Source organism: Hypanus sabinus, chromosome 9 (assembly GCF_030144855.1).
Source record: "Hypanus sabinus isolate sHypSab1 chromosome 9, sHypSab1.hap1, whole genome shotgun sequence".
NCBI classification, from domain to species: Eukaryota; Metazoa; Chordata; class Chondrichthyes; order Myliobatiformes; family Dasyatidae; genus Hypanus; species Hypanus sabinus.
The window spans coordinates 23,905,307-23,918,522 of NC_082714.1; the positions used below are offsets into that span (position 1 = coordinate 23,905,307).

Below are 13,216 nucleotides of genomic sequence, written 5' to 3' on the forward strand. Positions count from 1 at the left end.
GTTCTTGATACCTCTTGTTCTTTTAATCCACATTTTGTAGTGTGCAGGTTGTTGATAATTGATTATTGTCTGCCTGTGTAGTAATTGCCTAACTTATCGTTTAACAGGATGGTGTCATGTGGAAGAGATAACATCCGCCTGTGGCGAGTTCGAAATGGGGCACTGCGGTCTTGCCCAGTTAACCTGGGTGAATATCATTGTTTGGCATTCACAGATGTAGCATTTGAAGAGGGACACCTGGCTGACAAGGACCCTGTGGATAGGACGCTGTAAGAGCAAAACAAATATAGAAGTGTGTGCACATCAGTACACCATGATCTAACCAATGCAGGACTTGCACGTGATTCATGCAGGCCTCCAAATTTATATTGCATATTAGATAGTATGTATAATTTTAGACCTTTATTTATTACAGAGCCTTTCACAACTTCAGGAAGTCCTAAAGTAATGGAAAGCTGGTGAAGTATTTTAAAAGTGTAGTCAGTTATGTAATGTATAAAATTATTTATTTATGCAAGGTTAGGGTGCAAGCACAGAATGACTGTAAGATAGTTATAATGCTGCAAGTTGAGCTGTAACTGCTATGAAGAGCTTTCTTGTTGATTTCAAGCAATGGATGGCAATGCTTACTTTTTGCTACTTCTCAATACTTAAAACAAATTTATGAGTTGTTGTTTCTGAAACCATTGGGAAAGATTAATCATTGAAATGGAACGTAAGTAAAGGTTGCCTAGAAATTGTAATTTTTCAGTATGGCATATGTTTTGGATTGGAAATAATGGGTAATTGTTTTTATTGCCTGCAAGGGCTTGCCATCTGACTCTTATGACAGGTCCTTCTGTGACAATGCCATTAGTCAATGTACTTGGATCACTTTAATACTGGAGGAAAAATAATATTTGGTTAAGCCATGCACCTACAGTTAGAGTTATTAAAGTCATAACATATTTAAAGCACCATGTTTCCTAATGTCTCCACTTTAAAGAAACACATTTAAGTATACTCAGGCAATTAAAAATGTAATTAATCAAACAGTTGCATGAATTCTCACAGTAAATGGAGATAGATTCTCACATTTTAGTCATACAGCATGGAAACATTCTTTGCTGCTCATCGAACATCCATTTACAATAACCGTTTTTCATTCTTCCCATCATTCCCATCAACTAACCCACCCTCACCCTCCAGATTATACTATTCAGCTACATACTTGAGGTATCTAGAGAAAGCTCATGCAGTCACAGGAAGAGCATGCAGACTCCACACAGACAATACCAAAGTCAGATAATTCATTTGTAAGAACAGTTCAAAGTCAATTTATTATCAAGCTACATATATGCCACCATATACTACTTTGATATTCATTTTCTTGTAGGCATTCACAGTAGAAAAAAGAAGCACGGTAGAATCCATGAAAAATTGCAAGTAATAAAGATGGACAAGCAATGTTCAAAAGGCAACTAATGTTGCAAATACAAAGGGAGAACAAAACTAACCCAAAATAATAATAATAGATAAATAAGCAATATATCAAGAAATGTGAGATGATGAGCCCTTCAAAGTGAGTTCATTGGTTGTGTGAACATTTCAGTGATGGGGCAAGTGAAGTTCTACCCCCTCTGGTTCAAGAGCCTGATGGTTGAGGAAAATAACTGTTCCCAAACCTGGTGGTGTGACACCTGAGGCTCCTGTACCTCCTTTCTGATGGTAACAGCAAAAGGAGAGCATGATCTGGATGGTGGAGATCCTTGATGATGGATGCTGCTTTCCTGTGACATGCTCCATGTAAGTATGCTCAGTGGTGGCAAGGGCTTTACCTATGATGGACTGGGCTGTATCCACTCCTTTTTGAAGGCTTTTTCATTCAAGGGCATTGTGTTTTCATAACAGGCCGTGATGCAGCCAGTCAGTATACTCTCCACCGCACATCTCTGGAAGTTTGTCGAAGGTTTAGATGACATGCAGAATCTTTACAAACTTCTAAGAAAGTAGAGGCACTGTCGTGCTTTCTTTGTAATGGTACTTACATGCTGGACCTGAGGCAAATCCTCTGGAAGTTATAACGCTGAGTAATTTAAAGTTGCTAACCCTCTACACCTCTGATCTTTTGTGGAGGACTGGCTCATGGACCTCCAGTTTCCTCCTCTTGTAGTAAGAATTACAAAGTTCTGTAACAGAATTGCCAAGGAGATTTAATGAGACAATTATTTGCATTCTTTTCTCTTAGGATACTCTGATAGTTATCTCAATTCTCTGTGTTACTTAGATATTGTTGTGCTTGGTGGTCCTGGTGGGTTTTCCAGTGCTCTTAGCTTCAGATTCAGCCATGAAAACATTATGCTCTGAGGTTGAATACTATAATGTATACTTGAGCACAAAATCTAAGCAGAGGCTCCAGTATACTGCTGAGGATAAGATGTTATATTGTAACCTTGTCTCCTCTCTTGTTTAAAGGTCCATTCTGAAATAGAGTCAGTGTACTAATCTCTACATTAGGCAATAACTGTCATCACGGAAGTATATTATCAGTATTATTGATCATGATTGCATTTTTGTTATATGCAAAATTGGCTGCTGTATTTCCATCAGTAATTCTACTCCAAAAATACAGTGTTTGCTTTAATGCTGAAGGTTTTCTTTTAATCAAATTGCGATTTGACGAGATGACCAATTTGAATATATTCTATTTATTTTCATTTTTTCTGTACAATTTCAGTTTTGCCTGCAGTAAAAGTGGACACATCCTTGAAATCGATTATAAAAATGTTGTTATTAAGAAAGCACGTCGTTTGTTTCCCTCACAGCAAAACCACTCGCACCAGCCGGAAACAGTGACATTGAATACAGGTATAAAGCTACATTTCTATACAAGGTCAATAACTTGCCTACTGTAAGTGCAATTAAATGAAATTTTGTTAGAGAATAGTGAATTGATTGAAAGTGTATTATACTTTCATGGTTTCGTGGAGTTTCATGGTTCATGACATGATGTAATAGGAACATGTCTTTTGGCCCACAGTGTCATGCCAAACTAATTACATTAGTAATCAAGTGCCTAACTAAATTAAGCCCTCTTGCTTACACAATATCCATGTCCTTCCATTTTCTGCACATTCATGTGCCTATCCAAGAGCCTCTTGAATGTCTGTCTACGCTATCTATGCTCTCATAATCTTAGTAACCTGTATCAGGTCTCTCGTCAGCCTCTGCTGCTTCGGAGAAAACAATCCATGTTTGTCCAATTTCTCCTTATAGCACGTGTTCTCTAATCCAGGCAGCGTTTTGGTAAACCTCTTCTCTGCCCTCTCCAAAGCCTCAACATTCTTTCTATAAAGGTGCAAAGAGAACTGAATGCAGCTTAACTAGATTTTATAAAGCTGCAACATACCTTCCCACCTCTTGAACTCAATTCCTCAACTAATAAATGCAAGGCTGCAAAAGGATGTAATTTACCATCCTATCAACTTGTATAGCCACTTCCAGGGAGCTTTGGACTTGGACCCCAAGATCCTTCTACATATCAACACTGTTAAGAGTCTTGCAATTAACATTGTACTGTCTCTTCACATTTGATTTCCCAAAGTTCAACACATCACATTTGACTGGGTTAACCTCCATCTTCTATATTTTCATCTATATCTGTAATCAATCTATTGTATGTATCGCTGTATCCTTTGCCAATCATTGTTCTGCAACACCACTACTGCTTGTATCATCTGCAATCTTCTAACCAACCCATCTACATATTAATCCAGGGAATTTATATACATCACAAACAGCAAAGGTCTCTGTATGGTCCCTGTAGAACACTACTAGTCACAGACCGACCAGAAAAAGTTTCTGTGTTTTCTATGGCAAACCAATTTGTAATACAAATTGCCAATTCACCCATCTTATGGACCTTGTCAAATGCCTTACTAAAATACATGTAGACTGCATCCACAGGTTTTCCTTTTATTGTTCGCCTTTGTTGCTTCCTCGAAAAACTCAATCAAGTTAGTAAGACATGTCCTGCCCAGCACAAAGCCATGCTGACTGTTCCTACTTAGTCCATGATTTTCCAATTGCTCACAAATCCTATCCCTAAGAGCCCTTTCCCTAAATTTACCCACCATTGACATGAGACTCACCAGTCTATAGTTCCAGGATTATCCCTAATTCCCTTCTTGAATTAATGTGTATTTCTAGCATAAATTTACCTTTAATTTCCTGATGCAGTAAAAAAAAGTATTGTATTTCATAATGAAATACAGAAGGTGGCACTGTGCTGCATTTGTGCTTTAACTGGAATTGGGCATTGTCAGACTAATATAGTAAAGATCTTGTCCATTTATCTTTAATGCAATTTATAATCTTAAAGCAAGGTTTTTTGAATGTAAACCACCAGGAAATTAAATGGAACTCTTGACGAAAATCTCGGTCTGAAACGTCAACCGCTTATTTCACTCCTTAGATGCTGCCTGATCTGCTGAGTTCCGTTAGCATTTTGGGTATATTGCAGTCATCAAACAAATAACATTTATTCCATTGCTGCCTGAATATATGTGATAGCAATGGGCAGGGAATTGTTCAGCAGTGCAATGAAGTTATGCAGCAGCTTAACTTATGCAATAATGTGAATATCTGAGTTTACATCAATGTTTCTTCTGTAATCTAAACACCTAGCATCAAATCATTTTCTTTTAAATTTTAGGTGCTGGGATTGCCATCAATAGTATCAGTGTTTCTGCTGCTTTCTGTGCCACAGGATCTGAAGATGGTTATTTACGTATTTGGCCGTTAGATTTCTCCACTGTCTTTCTTGAAGCAGGTGACTAATAGCAATTTCTATTTCAACAAAATATTTATTTTATTTGGTTTTGTTCAAATTGTTAAAACTTCAGATTTGTAAATTAGAGACTTTGCTACCTTCTCTTTGTATACATCATTCCAAAGTCAGATTAGAAAACAAACTTAATTCCCTCCCTTTGCTAGGCCTTCTGTAAGCCAGTTTTTAAGTTTACCCAACTTAAAATAATACATGCAATTACTGTTACACCAAATAAGTTTTTTCACCTTGGTGATGCATATGTCCATGTAGATGAAGAAGAATTTCTGAAATGGGAAATGACTTGTTTCATGGTACTATGTACCTTGAGGACTATTTGCATTTGTTGTCCTGAAGGATTAACAACCATCAATGGGGCTCAATGCTTTTTGGAAAAATAATTAATGGTGGTTCAGTGAATGACTTTGCAGTGATCTGCTAAAGGTGATATTGTCCTTGCACCTGTTACATAGAATCCTATTGCTTAATAGGTCACTTAAAAGGAGTTCCTAAGACATATTGTTCATTTTGTAGAATTGATAGTTTGCATTGTCTAATGACAAAATAATATCTGATTGAACAAATTAAGTAGGTTCTTGGTCCAAAGTAAACTTGCTATTAATGGAGGTTCAAAGTACCTCTACAAATTCGTAGCTCATTGATAAAATTCTGAAGTTCTGTTATGAAGTATGTGTTTTAAAAAATATTTTGTAGGAATTGCAGCATAATACAAGTTAGTAAATATGTGGCTAACCATTCAGAATTACTAATCCTTGTATCTATATTTAGAACATGAAGGTAGTGTCAGCTTTGTAACCATTGACCCCAAAGGGTTGAAAGTGCTGGCAGCAACTACTACAGGTAATCTTGGATATCTGGATATATCCAGCAGAGGCTACACTACACTAATGAGATCACATATGAATAAAATTCTGGCTTTCTCAGTGGATGGAATAAGGAGACATCTTGTTACTGTATCCGAAGACTGCACTATCCGACTGTGGGACTTGGATTCTATGCAACAGGTATGTGTTCAGGACCAGAAATTATAAAGCTTTGAATCTGTCCATATGTGTATTTGGAAGCTTTGTTCTTAACAAAAACACCTTTTTCTAAAATGATCATTTTAATTTAATATCTTATGTTTTTAAACCAATGGAAGTCTTGATCATTGTTGCATTATCTGTCTAATGTGTGCTTGGTTAGAGAAATACTGTAACTGCTTGGTACATTGCTTCATGACTACCTCTCTGAGAAACATTTTTCTGTATGAGATGCTCTGTGAATGGTGATTCCAATGCCATTGATTGTCATATGTTGATGGTTAGATCATCTCTTGTTGGAGATGGTCACTGCCTGGCACTCGAGTGACATGAATGTTACTTGCCATTTACTAGCCTACAAGCATGTGCTGTGTGCTGGAATAGACTTCTTCATTTGTTGAGTAATTGCAAATAGACTGAACACTGTGCAGTCATCAGCAAGTGTTCTTTCTTCTGGCCTTATGAAAGGAAGGACACTGATGAAATAATGGAAGATGATTGGACTGAGGAAATCCTGGAGTGATTACATAAGGTTGAAATGATTGATTTACCAGAAGGCTCAATCATCTTCCTTTGGTTCAGATACATCTCCCAACCACTTAAATGTTCTCCATTGGAAGCTCATTGACTTCAATTTTAGCAGGGCATCTTGATGCCTCTTTTGCTCAAGTGCTGGCTGTGAAGGGCAGTCAGTCTCACAGCAACCCTGGAATTTTGCTATTTAGGCTATGAGGCCTGGATTTGAGTGTATCAAGGAAAAGCCAACTTGGGCATCAGTAAATAAGTTATTGGTAGAGAGCTCTCATAGCAAATAGTTTCATCACTTTACAGGTGATTTGCCTAGATGTGATAAGACTGAAGAGCTTTCATCTGATCCATCAGTTGTGAGATTGCTTGGCACCACTTCATTGCTTTTTTTAGTTTAAAAATTGATTCTTAAAGACTATACTAGAGGGGGGTGATTAGTTTAAATTCAGAAGTGGCCTGTTGATTTTCAAGTCATTAATGAACTTGTCTTTTGTAAACTAACAGTTATATGACTTCGTGAGTACTGAAGAAAATCCATGTGCAGTGACATTTCATCCTTCACAACAAGTTTTTGCATGTGGATTCAGCAGCGGAGTGGTACGAATTTTTAATGTGGGAAATTCTAGTCTCTTGGCTGAACAGCGGTGAGAATTCCGTTTTACTATTAATGAATCTTGTTTTGTTTCATATCATATTTTCAATAACATCTTATTTACCCTGTGTTGGTTTTGAGCAATGATTGAGGTTTCCCATATTTTACTGACATTTTCTGTCGGGTCTCCAGGCAGCATAGAGGGCAAGTGATTGGACTTACATTTTCTCCCAATGGAGAGTATATGTACAGCGCTGGTTCTCTGGGTTCATTAGCTCTGTATGACGCTACTAAGGAGGATCATCGCGTTATTAGGATCCTGGGTAAGTGAAAGGTTCAAGAGTTAAGTTCTATTTAACAAATTCTGAATAAAGAGCTGCTCTCATTGAAAGTGATAATAAAATTGCCAGATTCCTGTTACTCATGTCCTTCTGGGACAGAAATATGCCTGTATGTATCCCTGATACAGCAATGTGGATGACTGTTAGTATCCCAGCAAAGTTAGAATAGGATAGCCAGAAAGCTGTTGTCTTTGATGGCCACATCTTCCATACTTCTGTTATGTCTATCTTTGATTCTTTCAATACTCCTCTGGCTAGCTTTTTAATATTTCTCTGTCTGCAGTTCTTTTGTAAAATATAAATTGCTTCTCAGTGGCTGGCAAATTTTTGGAATAAAATGCAAATTATTGACATCCATAAAGTAATTTGAGTTGGGAAAATCACATCATAATTAAGGTTCTCAGTTTTTTGAATATATTAATGAAATGGAAAACAAAGTAGAAGAAAGACTTTTATGACAAATATTCCTTATCCTTATTGTTCAAGTAATACTTTTATGTGCCAATCCTAAAAGCAAATTACTGTTATGAAGAAAAAAATTCATGTGGCGTTAAGCATGCAAAATTAACTGCTTAGTATTTACACTGTTGTTTCAGGTAATGTTGTGGCAAGAGGGAGTTGCTATGGTCCAGATGCATTAACAGTAAGCAGTGATAGCTGTTATTTGGCTTTTGTGGGCCCATCTGAATATATTGTCAGTGTGATGGATGCTCACTCACTTGATGAGGTAATCTGCTGCTGCTCACCAGAGCAATTTTATCCTCCTGATAAATGAATTAATGTTATATCTTTTTTGTGTTCCATCATACTTTAAATCATTTGTAAACTTAGAGGACAAGTTGAAAGTCTCGCACCAGTTATTCCCAGTATCATATTGGCTTCTTGGTATGCAAGTCACCTGGGCACTCAATAAAAAATGTGAGAATGTCCCTTGTGAGAATTTATTTACTGTAAAAAATTATGTGTTGTTATACTCCTAAATAGCAGCAATATTAAGAACATGAATTCACTTGAGGGACCACTGCTCCATACAAGGCTTTGTTTGGACAATGCTCTTTGAGATATTGGCATAATCCTATTTCTTAGATGTTCCCAGTTGTGATGAGTATAAAACTGAACCAACCACTATATTATTTCAGCAGAATGTTGCCTAAAATAGAGGGTTGTGTTTATTGTCGTTGGAACATGGGTGGCTGAAGTATGACCTTATTGAAATTTATAAAATTATGAGGGGCATGGATAAGATAGCAGTTTTTTTTCCACTGGGAAGGGGAGTCTAGAATTAGAGGGCACAGGTTTCAAGTGAGGTGGGAGAAATTTAAAGGAGATCTTTGGAGCAGATTTTTCATACAGTGGATGATAGTTAAGAGAAAAAAAAGCTGTCAACAGAGCTGGTTGAGCCAAATACAATGAAAGTATTTAAAAAGCATTTTCACAAAGGCATAGTCAGATAAAGACCTAATGCAAGCAAATAGGATTAGCATAGGTGAGCATTACTGTAAATATGGGGGAGTTAAGCTGGAAAAACCCATTTATTTGGGGTGAATGGGATAGCATAAAAGCATTAAACAATTCTGAGAAATTAACCTTTAGCGGTGCTGAAACAGAAATGTAAATCTAAGTTGCAGTGTTTTGCAACTTGGAGTAGAAGATAGAAGTTGTGATATTCCTTTCAAAGCAATTTTAGCCATGAAGCAGGGAGATAATGTCAATGTAAGTTTGTTGAGTTACTGGTGCATTCAGTACATACCGAGCAGTGGTGTGAAGTGACATTTTAAGTTCAGTGCTAAATGAATTATGGAGTCCCAGGATATGTTTGCTTTTTTTGTTGTTGCCATTGCACCCATCATTCACTTGATGAGTACTTAATCACACTTCCTCTACACTATTTTAATGAGGCATTAAAATAGTGTAGAGGCTTTGAAACAAAAGTGTCCCTAAGCACTTAGACCTTCTGAACTCTTAACATTTAAAAATAGCTTTGTACCACTTACAAACAAAATAGTTGACATACTTCTTTTCTGCATTATTTTGTCCTCTGAGGCCTGTCATGAATTAGTAATAACACATTTGTGACCACACCCTCCCATGCATGCTCCAGGTTTTATTGGTGAGCTGAAACCTGTTTTTCAGTTGATCAACAAATGATGTTGGTTAATGACTGAAACTAACTAATTGACAGGATATGACAACTAAAATGTAAGTTTTTCTGTGTGATTCCCATTGTACCAGTAGGAGTTGTTCTTTATTCATATTCATTTGTTTTAAATAGTTAATGCTTGTTGATGTTAGTATCCTGGACCTGGAGACAACCACCCTTGACACTGCTATTAAAGTGTGCTATCCTCCTGCTGCAGTCAAACAGCTCCTAGTGGCTACATCCTCTAATAAGATATTGTGGTTGAATGCAAAGAGTGGAAGATTAATTCGAGAGGTACACTTTCATAGTAAATCATATAAAGTTAGTAATTTACTCAGTTATAATTGTACTATTGGAAGGAAGAAATGCTGCATTATTATAAAATACCATTATAGATTTCAGATTATTAGAAACTTAGTTACAGTTTTATAGCTGATGATAGAAAAGAGGGTAATTGCCCATAACTGATGGTGAAGATTCAGGATCCAATGCTTTAAGTTGTACTAAATCAACCAGAACATTGACTAGTGCACAATAATTTCAGATATAAATTAAGAAGCTATTTATTTTTAGTTAAATTAGCAATTTTAAAGATGAAGTCATAAAACATTTCAGTTTAACTTATTACACTAATTTACCTAAGAAAGCTCTTTTTGTTTGTTACATAAATTAAATCTGTATCTGTCATTGTATCCTTTTGTGTGACGTCTTTGTGCTGATACTGACTTGTTCGAGTTTGTTCCAAGCTTCAGCAATTGAAGCCATAAGTGATGTTGAATTTCCTGAAGCCAATTCAGGTATGAATTCAAATTGGAAACTGAGTCCAAAGTTATGGGCTTTCCCAGCTGTAGATGAAAATAGCGACATCAATTCATTCACAAACTTCAATCAGTGAAATCATATCGTCTTGGTTTACTTTAAATTCAACTTTTTCATTTTAGTAATGCTAATTAACATGAATTTACATCTCTACTTGTTTTGGCAGTTGACCTCTAGAAAATATGTTCTCCAAATATTGGCAGAAATAGTTGAATGAAATCTATTAATTCAAAGTCTGAGTTTCATTTCCATTTCTAAAACTGATGAGCATAATCAAATCTTCTTTTGACTTTGATCTACGCACAAAAAAATTTAGTTTTCATCTATTTGGTATTGATTAATCACATATTTAAGCTTTCTTGATAATTAGGTTGCATTGTTTCAACAGATGTCTAATGTTCACAAGACATTTCCCTCATCTTTAGCTGTGAGTGAGGATGTTCGTTATCTACTGACCACTGGGGAGAAGGTTATTAAAATCTGGGACTATCAAATGAAACTAGAAACTAATTTCCAGGTATGAAATTCCATTGTTAACTTTTTTGAACAGATTAAACCAATCTCACATTTCTGAATGAAGGATACAAATATTTCACATTAAAAAAAGTTGGGGGGGGTGGGAAGTGAAGTTTTAAAAACATAATTTTTCATTCCCAATTGCATACCAAACTATGTAATAACTTCCAGTTGTGACACAAAATTGAGGGGAAAAATAAGTCAGGTTCCTCGATGTGGGGCTTGATTGATATTACATTTTGAGTTGTAAAGACCATTCCAGAGGTGATTTAGATGCCCTGACTTTGTTTATTTGAAACCCTCAAGTGTTGTTTATTCCAATGCAGCAACTAATCTTGCACACTTAGATTGTTCTTTTCAACATCACGTCTTATATTGGATAGATTTCTAAATCTTGTCATTGAGTTTTGTTCACTACATGTTGTCTACGCCATGGTTGTACATCTGTTTATTTTTAGTTGTTGGCTTTTTAATTTTGTATGCAATGTTTACACTTTCTCAACAGGTACTTTCAAGAAAAATTTTATTCCTGTTTTATTAGGTTTTCATTGGACATTCTGAATCAATTCAACAAGCAGCTTTTACTCCAGATCAGCTAAGTGTAATTAGTGTTGGAGATGCAATATTTATCTGGGATTTCCTTGCTGCTGCTCTGGACCAAGAGACAAAGTAAGTAAAATCTTATTGGTATTTCATACAAAACAAATTAATTTAATACCATTGCACCTGATGACAAATTTAAATGTGTAATTTGGGATAATGAACTAAGTTCATAAAATCGTTTAATATCATTAGTGTATGATGTGAAATTTGTTGTAATGCAGCAGTACATTGCAATATATAAAACTGTACAATACAGTAAGAAGTGTGTGTGTGTGTATGTATGTATTGTTACGTATCCCGTAACTGGATAACTTACCAGCAAAGATAGAGAGGTCTGTTGAAGTCTGATGTCACTATTTTCAAACGTTTTAATTTATAAAGGGGCACAAAAGTAAGGTTAATGCAAACATTCAGATAATGCACATCACCAATACACAATCTAAAGCCCGGGTATAGTCATTATCATCATTAATCTCGGCTGTTGTCTAGGGGATAATATTTTTGTCCATTGGAAATCTAAAGAATCATTCAGAAGTCTTTCGAGGAATTGCTGGGTTTCACGTGTCTTAGAGGGATCGGTGAGAACTAAAAGAAGACTTGCCCGTATCTTTTTGACCACTCCGTTAAAATCAGGGGAGCGTTGGTTTCCCCGTTGTTAGTTCGAAGTCCTTCTCGGTAGTATCAGCCACCCGCTCCCCAGACGAAGGAGTTAGGAGCACACGTGGCGTTGAGTGGCTTCCAGCTCTCCCGGGAGCGTTGAGCAAGCAAGTTCCTCTGGTGCATCGCTGAGGTACTGCCTCCTGCAGTTCGCTTTTATCTTTACTTGCAGAGTTGTAGCTGTCCATCAAAGTAGGGGGATGCAATCTCCACCCACACATGGCCCGAGGGTGTTCAGGTTCATGGTAGTTGTCACATAGCCGGGACTTGCACGTGACACAGGTGCCTCTAAGAACAAATGGTCAAAACTGTTGCACTGTCTCTCACTTCCGAGTCCTGAATTAATAGCGATCTTGCGATTCTCCGGAAGGAGGGGGCTGCTCCCGCTCCTTCGGCCCCTCAGAGCTGTGGTACCTTCATAACAGTATGTGTGTGTGTATATATATATAAAAAATATATATAATGAGGGTCCTTAATGATGGATACTGTCTATTTGAGGCATTGTTCCTTGAAGATATCTTGGATGCCAGGGAGGCTAGTGGCCATAATGGAGCTGACTGAGTTTACAACTTCCTGTAGTTTATTTTGATCCTGTGTAGTGACTACCGCCCCCCACCCTATCCATACCAGACAGTGATGCGACCAGTTAGAATGTTCTCCATGGTAAACATGTAGAAATTTGCAAATGTCTTCGGTGACATACTAAATCTCCTTAAACTCCAAATGAAATATAGCCGCTGTTGTGCCTTATTTGTAATTACATCGATATATTGGGCCCAGGATAGATCCTCAGAGATGTTGACACCCAGGAACTTGAAATTGCTCACTCTTTTCACTTCTGATCCCTTGATGAGAACTGGTTTGTGTTCCCACAACTTACCCTTTCTGAAGTCCACAATCAATTCTTTGGTCTTACTGACGTTGAGTGCAAGGCTGTTGTTGTAACACCACTCAAGTAGCTGATATATCATTATGCCCTCTCATCACCATCTGAAATTCTACCAACAATAGTTGTGTCATCAGCACATTTATAGATAGCATTTAAGCTGCCCTAGCCACACAGTCATGGGTGTAGAGAGTAGAGCAGTTGGCTAAGCACACACCCTTGAGCTACCAAGGGTACTACCAAGGTACAGATGTTATTTCCAATGTGCACAGACTGTGGCCTTT

General features: G+C 37.0%; 1 protein-coding gene across 4 annotated transcripts in view; it reads left to right on the top strand.

Annotated features, from left to right (window-relative positions):
- Positions 1-13,216, top strand: part of wdr90 (WD repeat domain 90) — a 102,427-nt gene that overhangs the window by 46,332 nt on the left and 42,879 nt on the right. For all 4 annotated transcript variants that reach the window (XM_059979302.1, XM_059979300.1, XM_059979301.1 and 1 more), the window contains 10 exons: positions 108-269; positions 2,717-2,847; positions 4,694-4,810; positions 5,597-5,832; positions 6,883-7,022; positions 7,163-7,293; positions 7,908-8,038; positions 9,584-9,745; positions 10,659-10,787; positions 11,328-11,455. In XM_059979302.1, the coding sequence (XP_059835285.1) occupies positions 108-269; positions 2,717-2,847; positions 4,694-4,810; positions 5,597-5,832; positions 6,883-7,022; positions 7,163-7,293; positions 7,908-8,038; positions 9,584-9,745; positions 10,659-10,787; positions 11,328-11,455 (1,467 nt within the window). The remainder of the gene's footprint in view (positions 1-107; positions 270-2,716; positions 2,848-4,693; positions 4,811-5,596; positions 5,833-6,882; positions 7,023-7,162; positions 7,294-7,907; positions 8,039-9,583; positions 9,746-10,658; positions 10,788-11,327; positions 11,456-13,216) is intronic.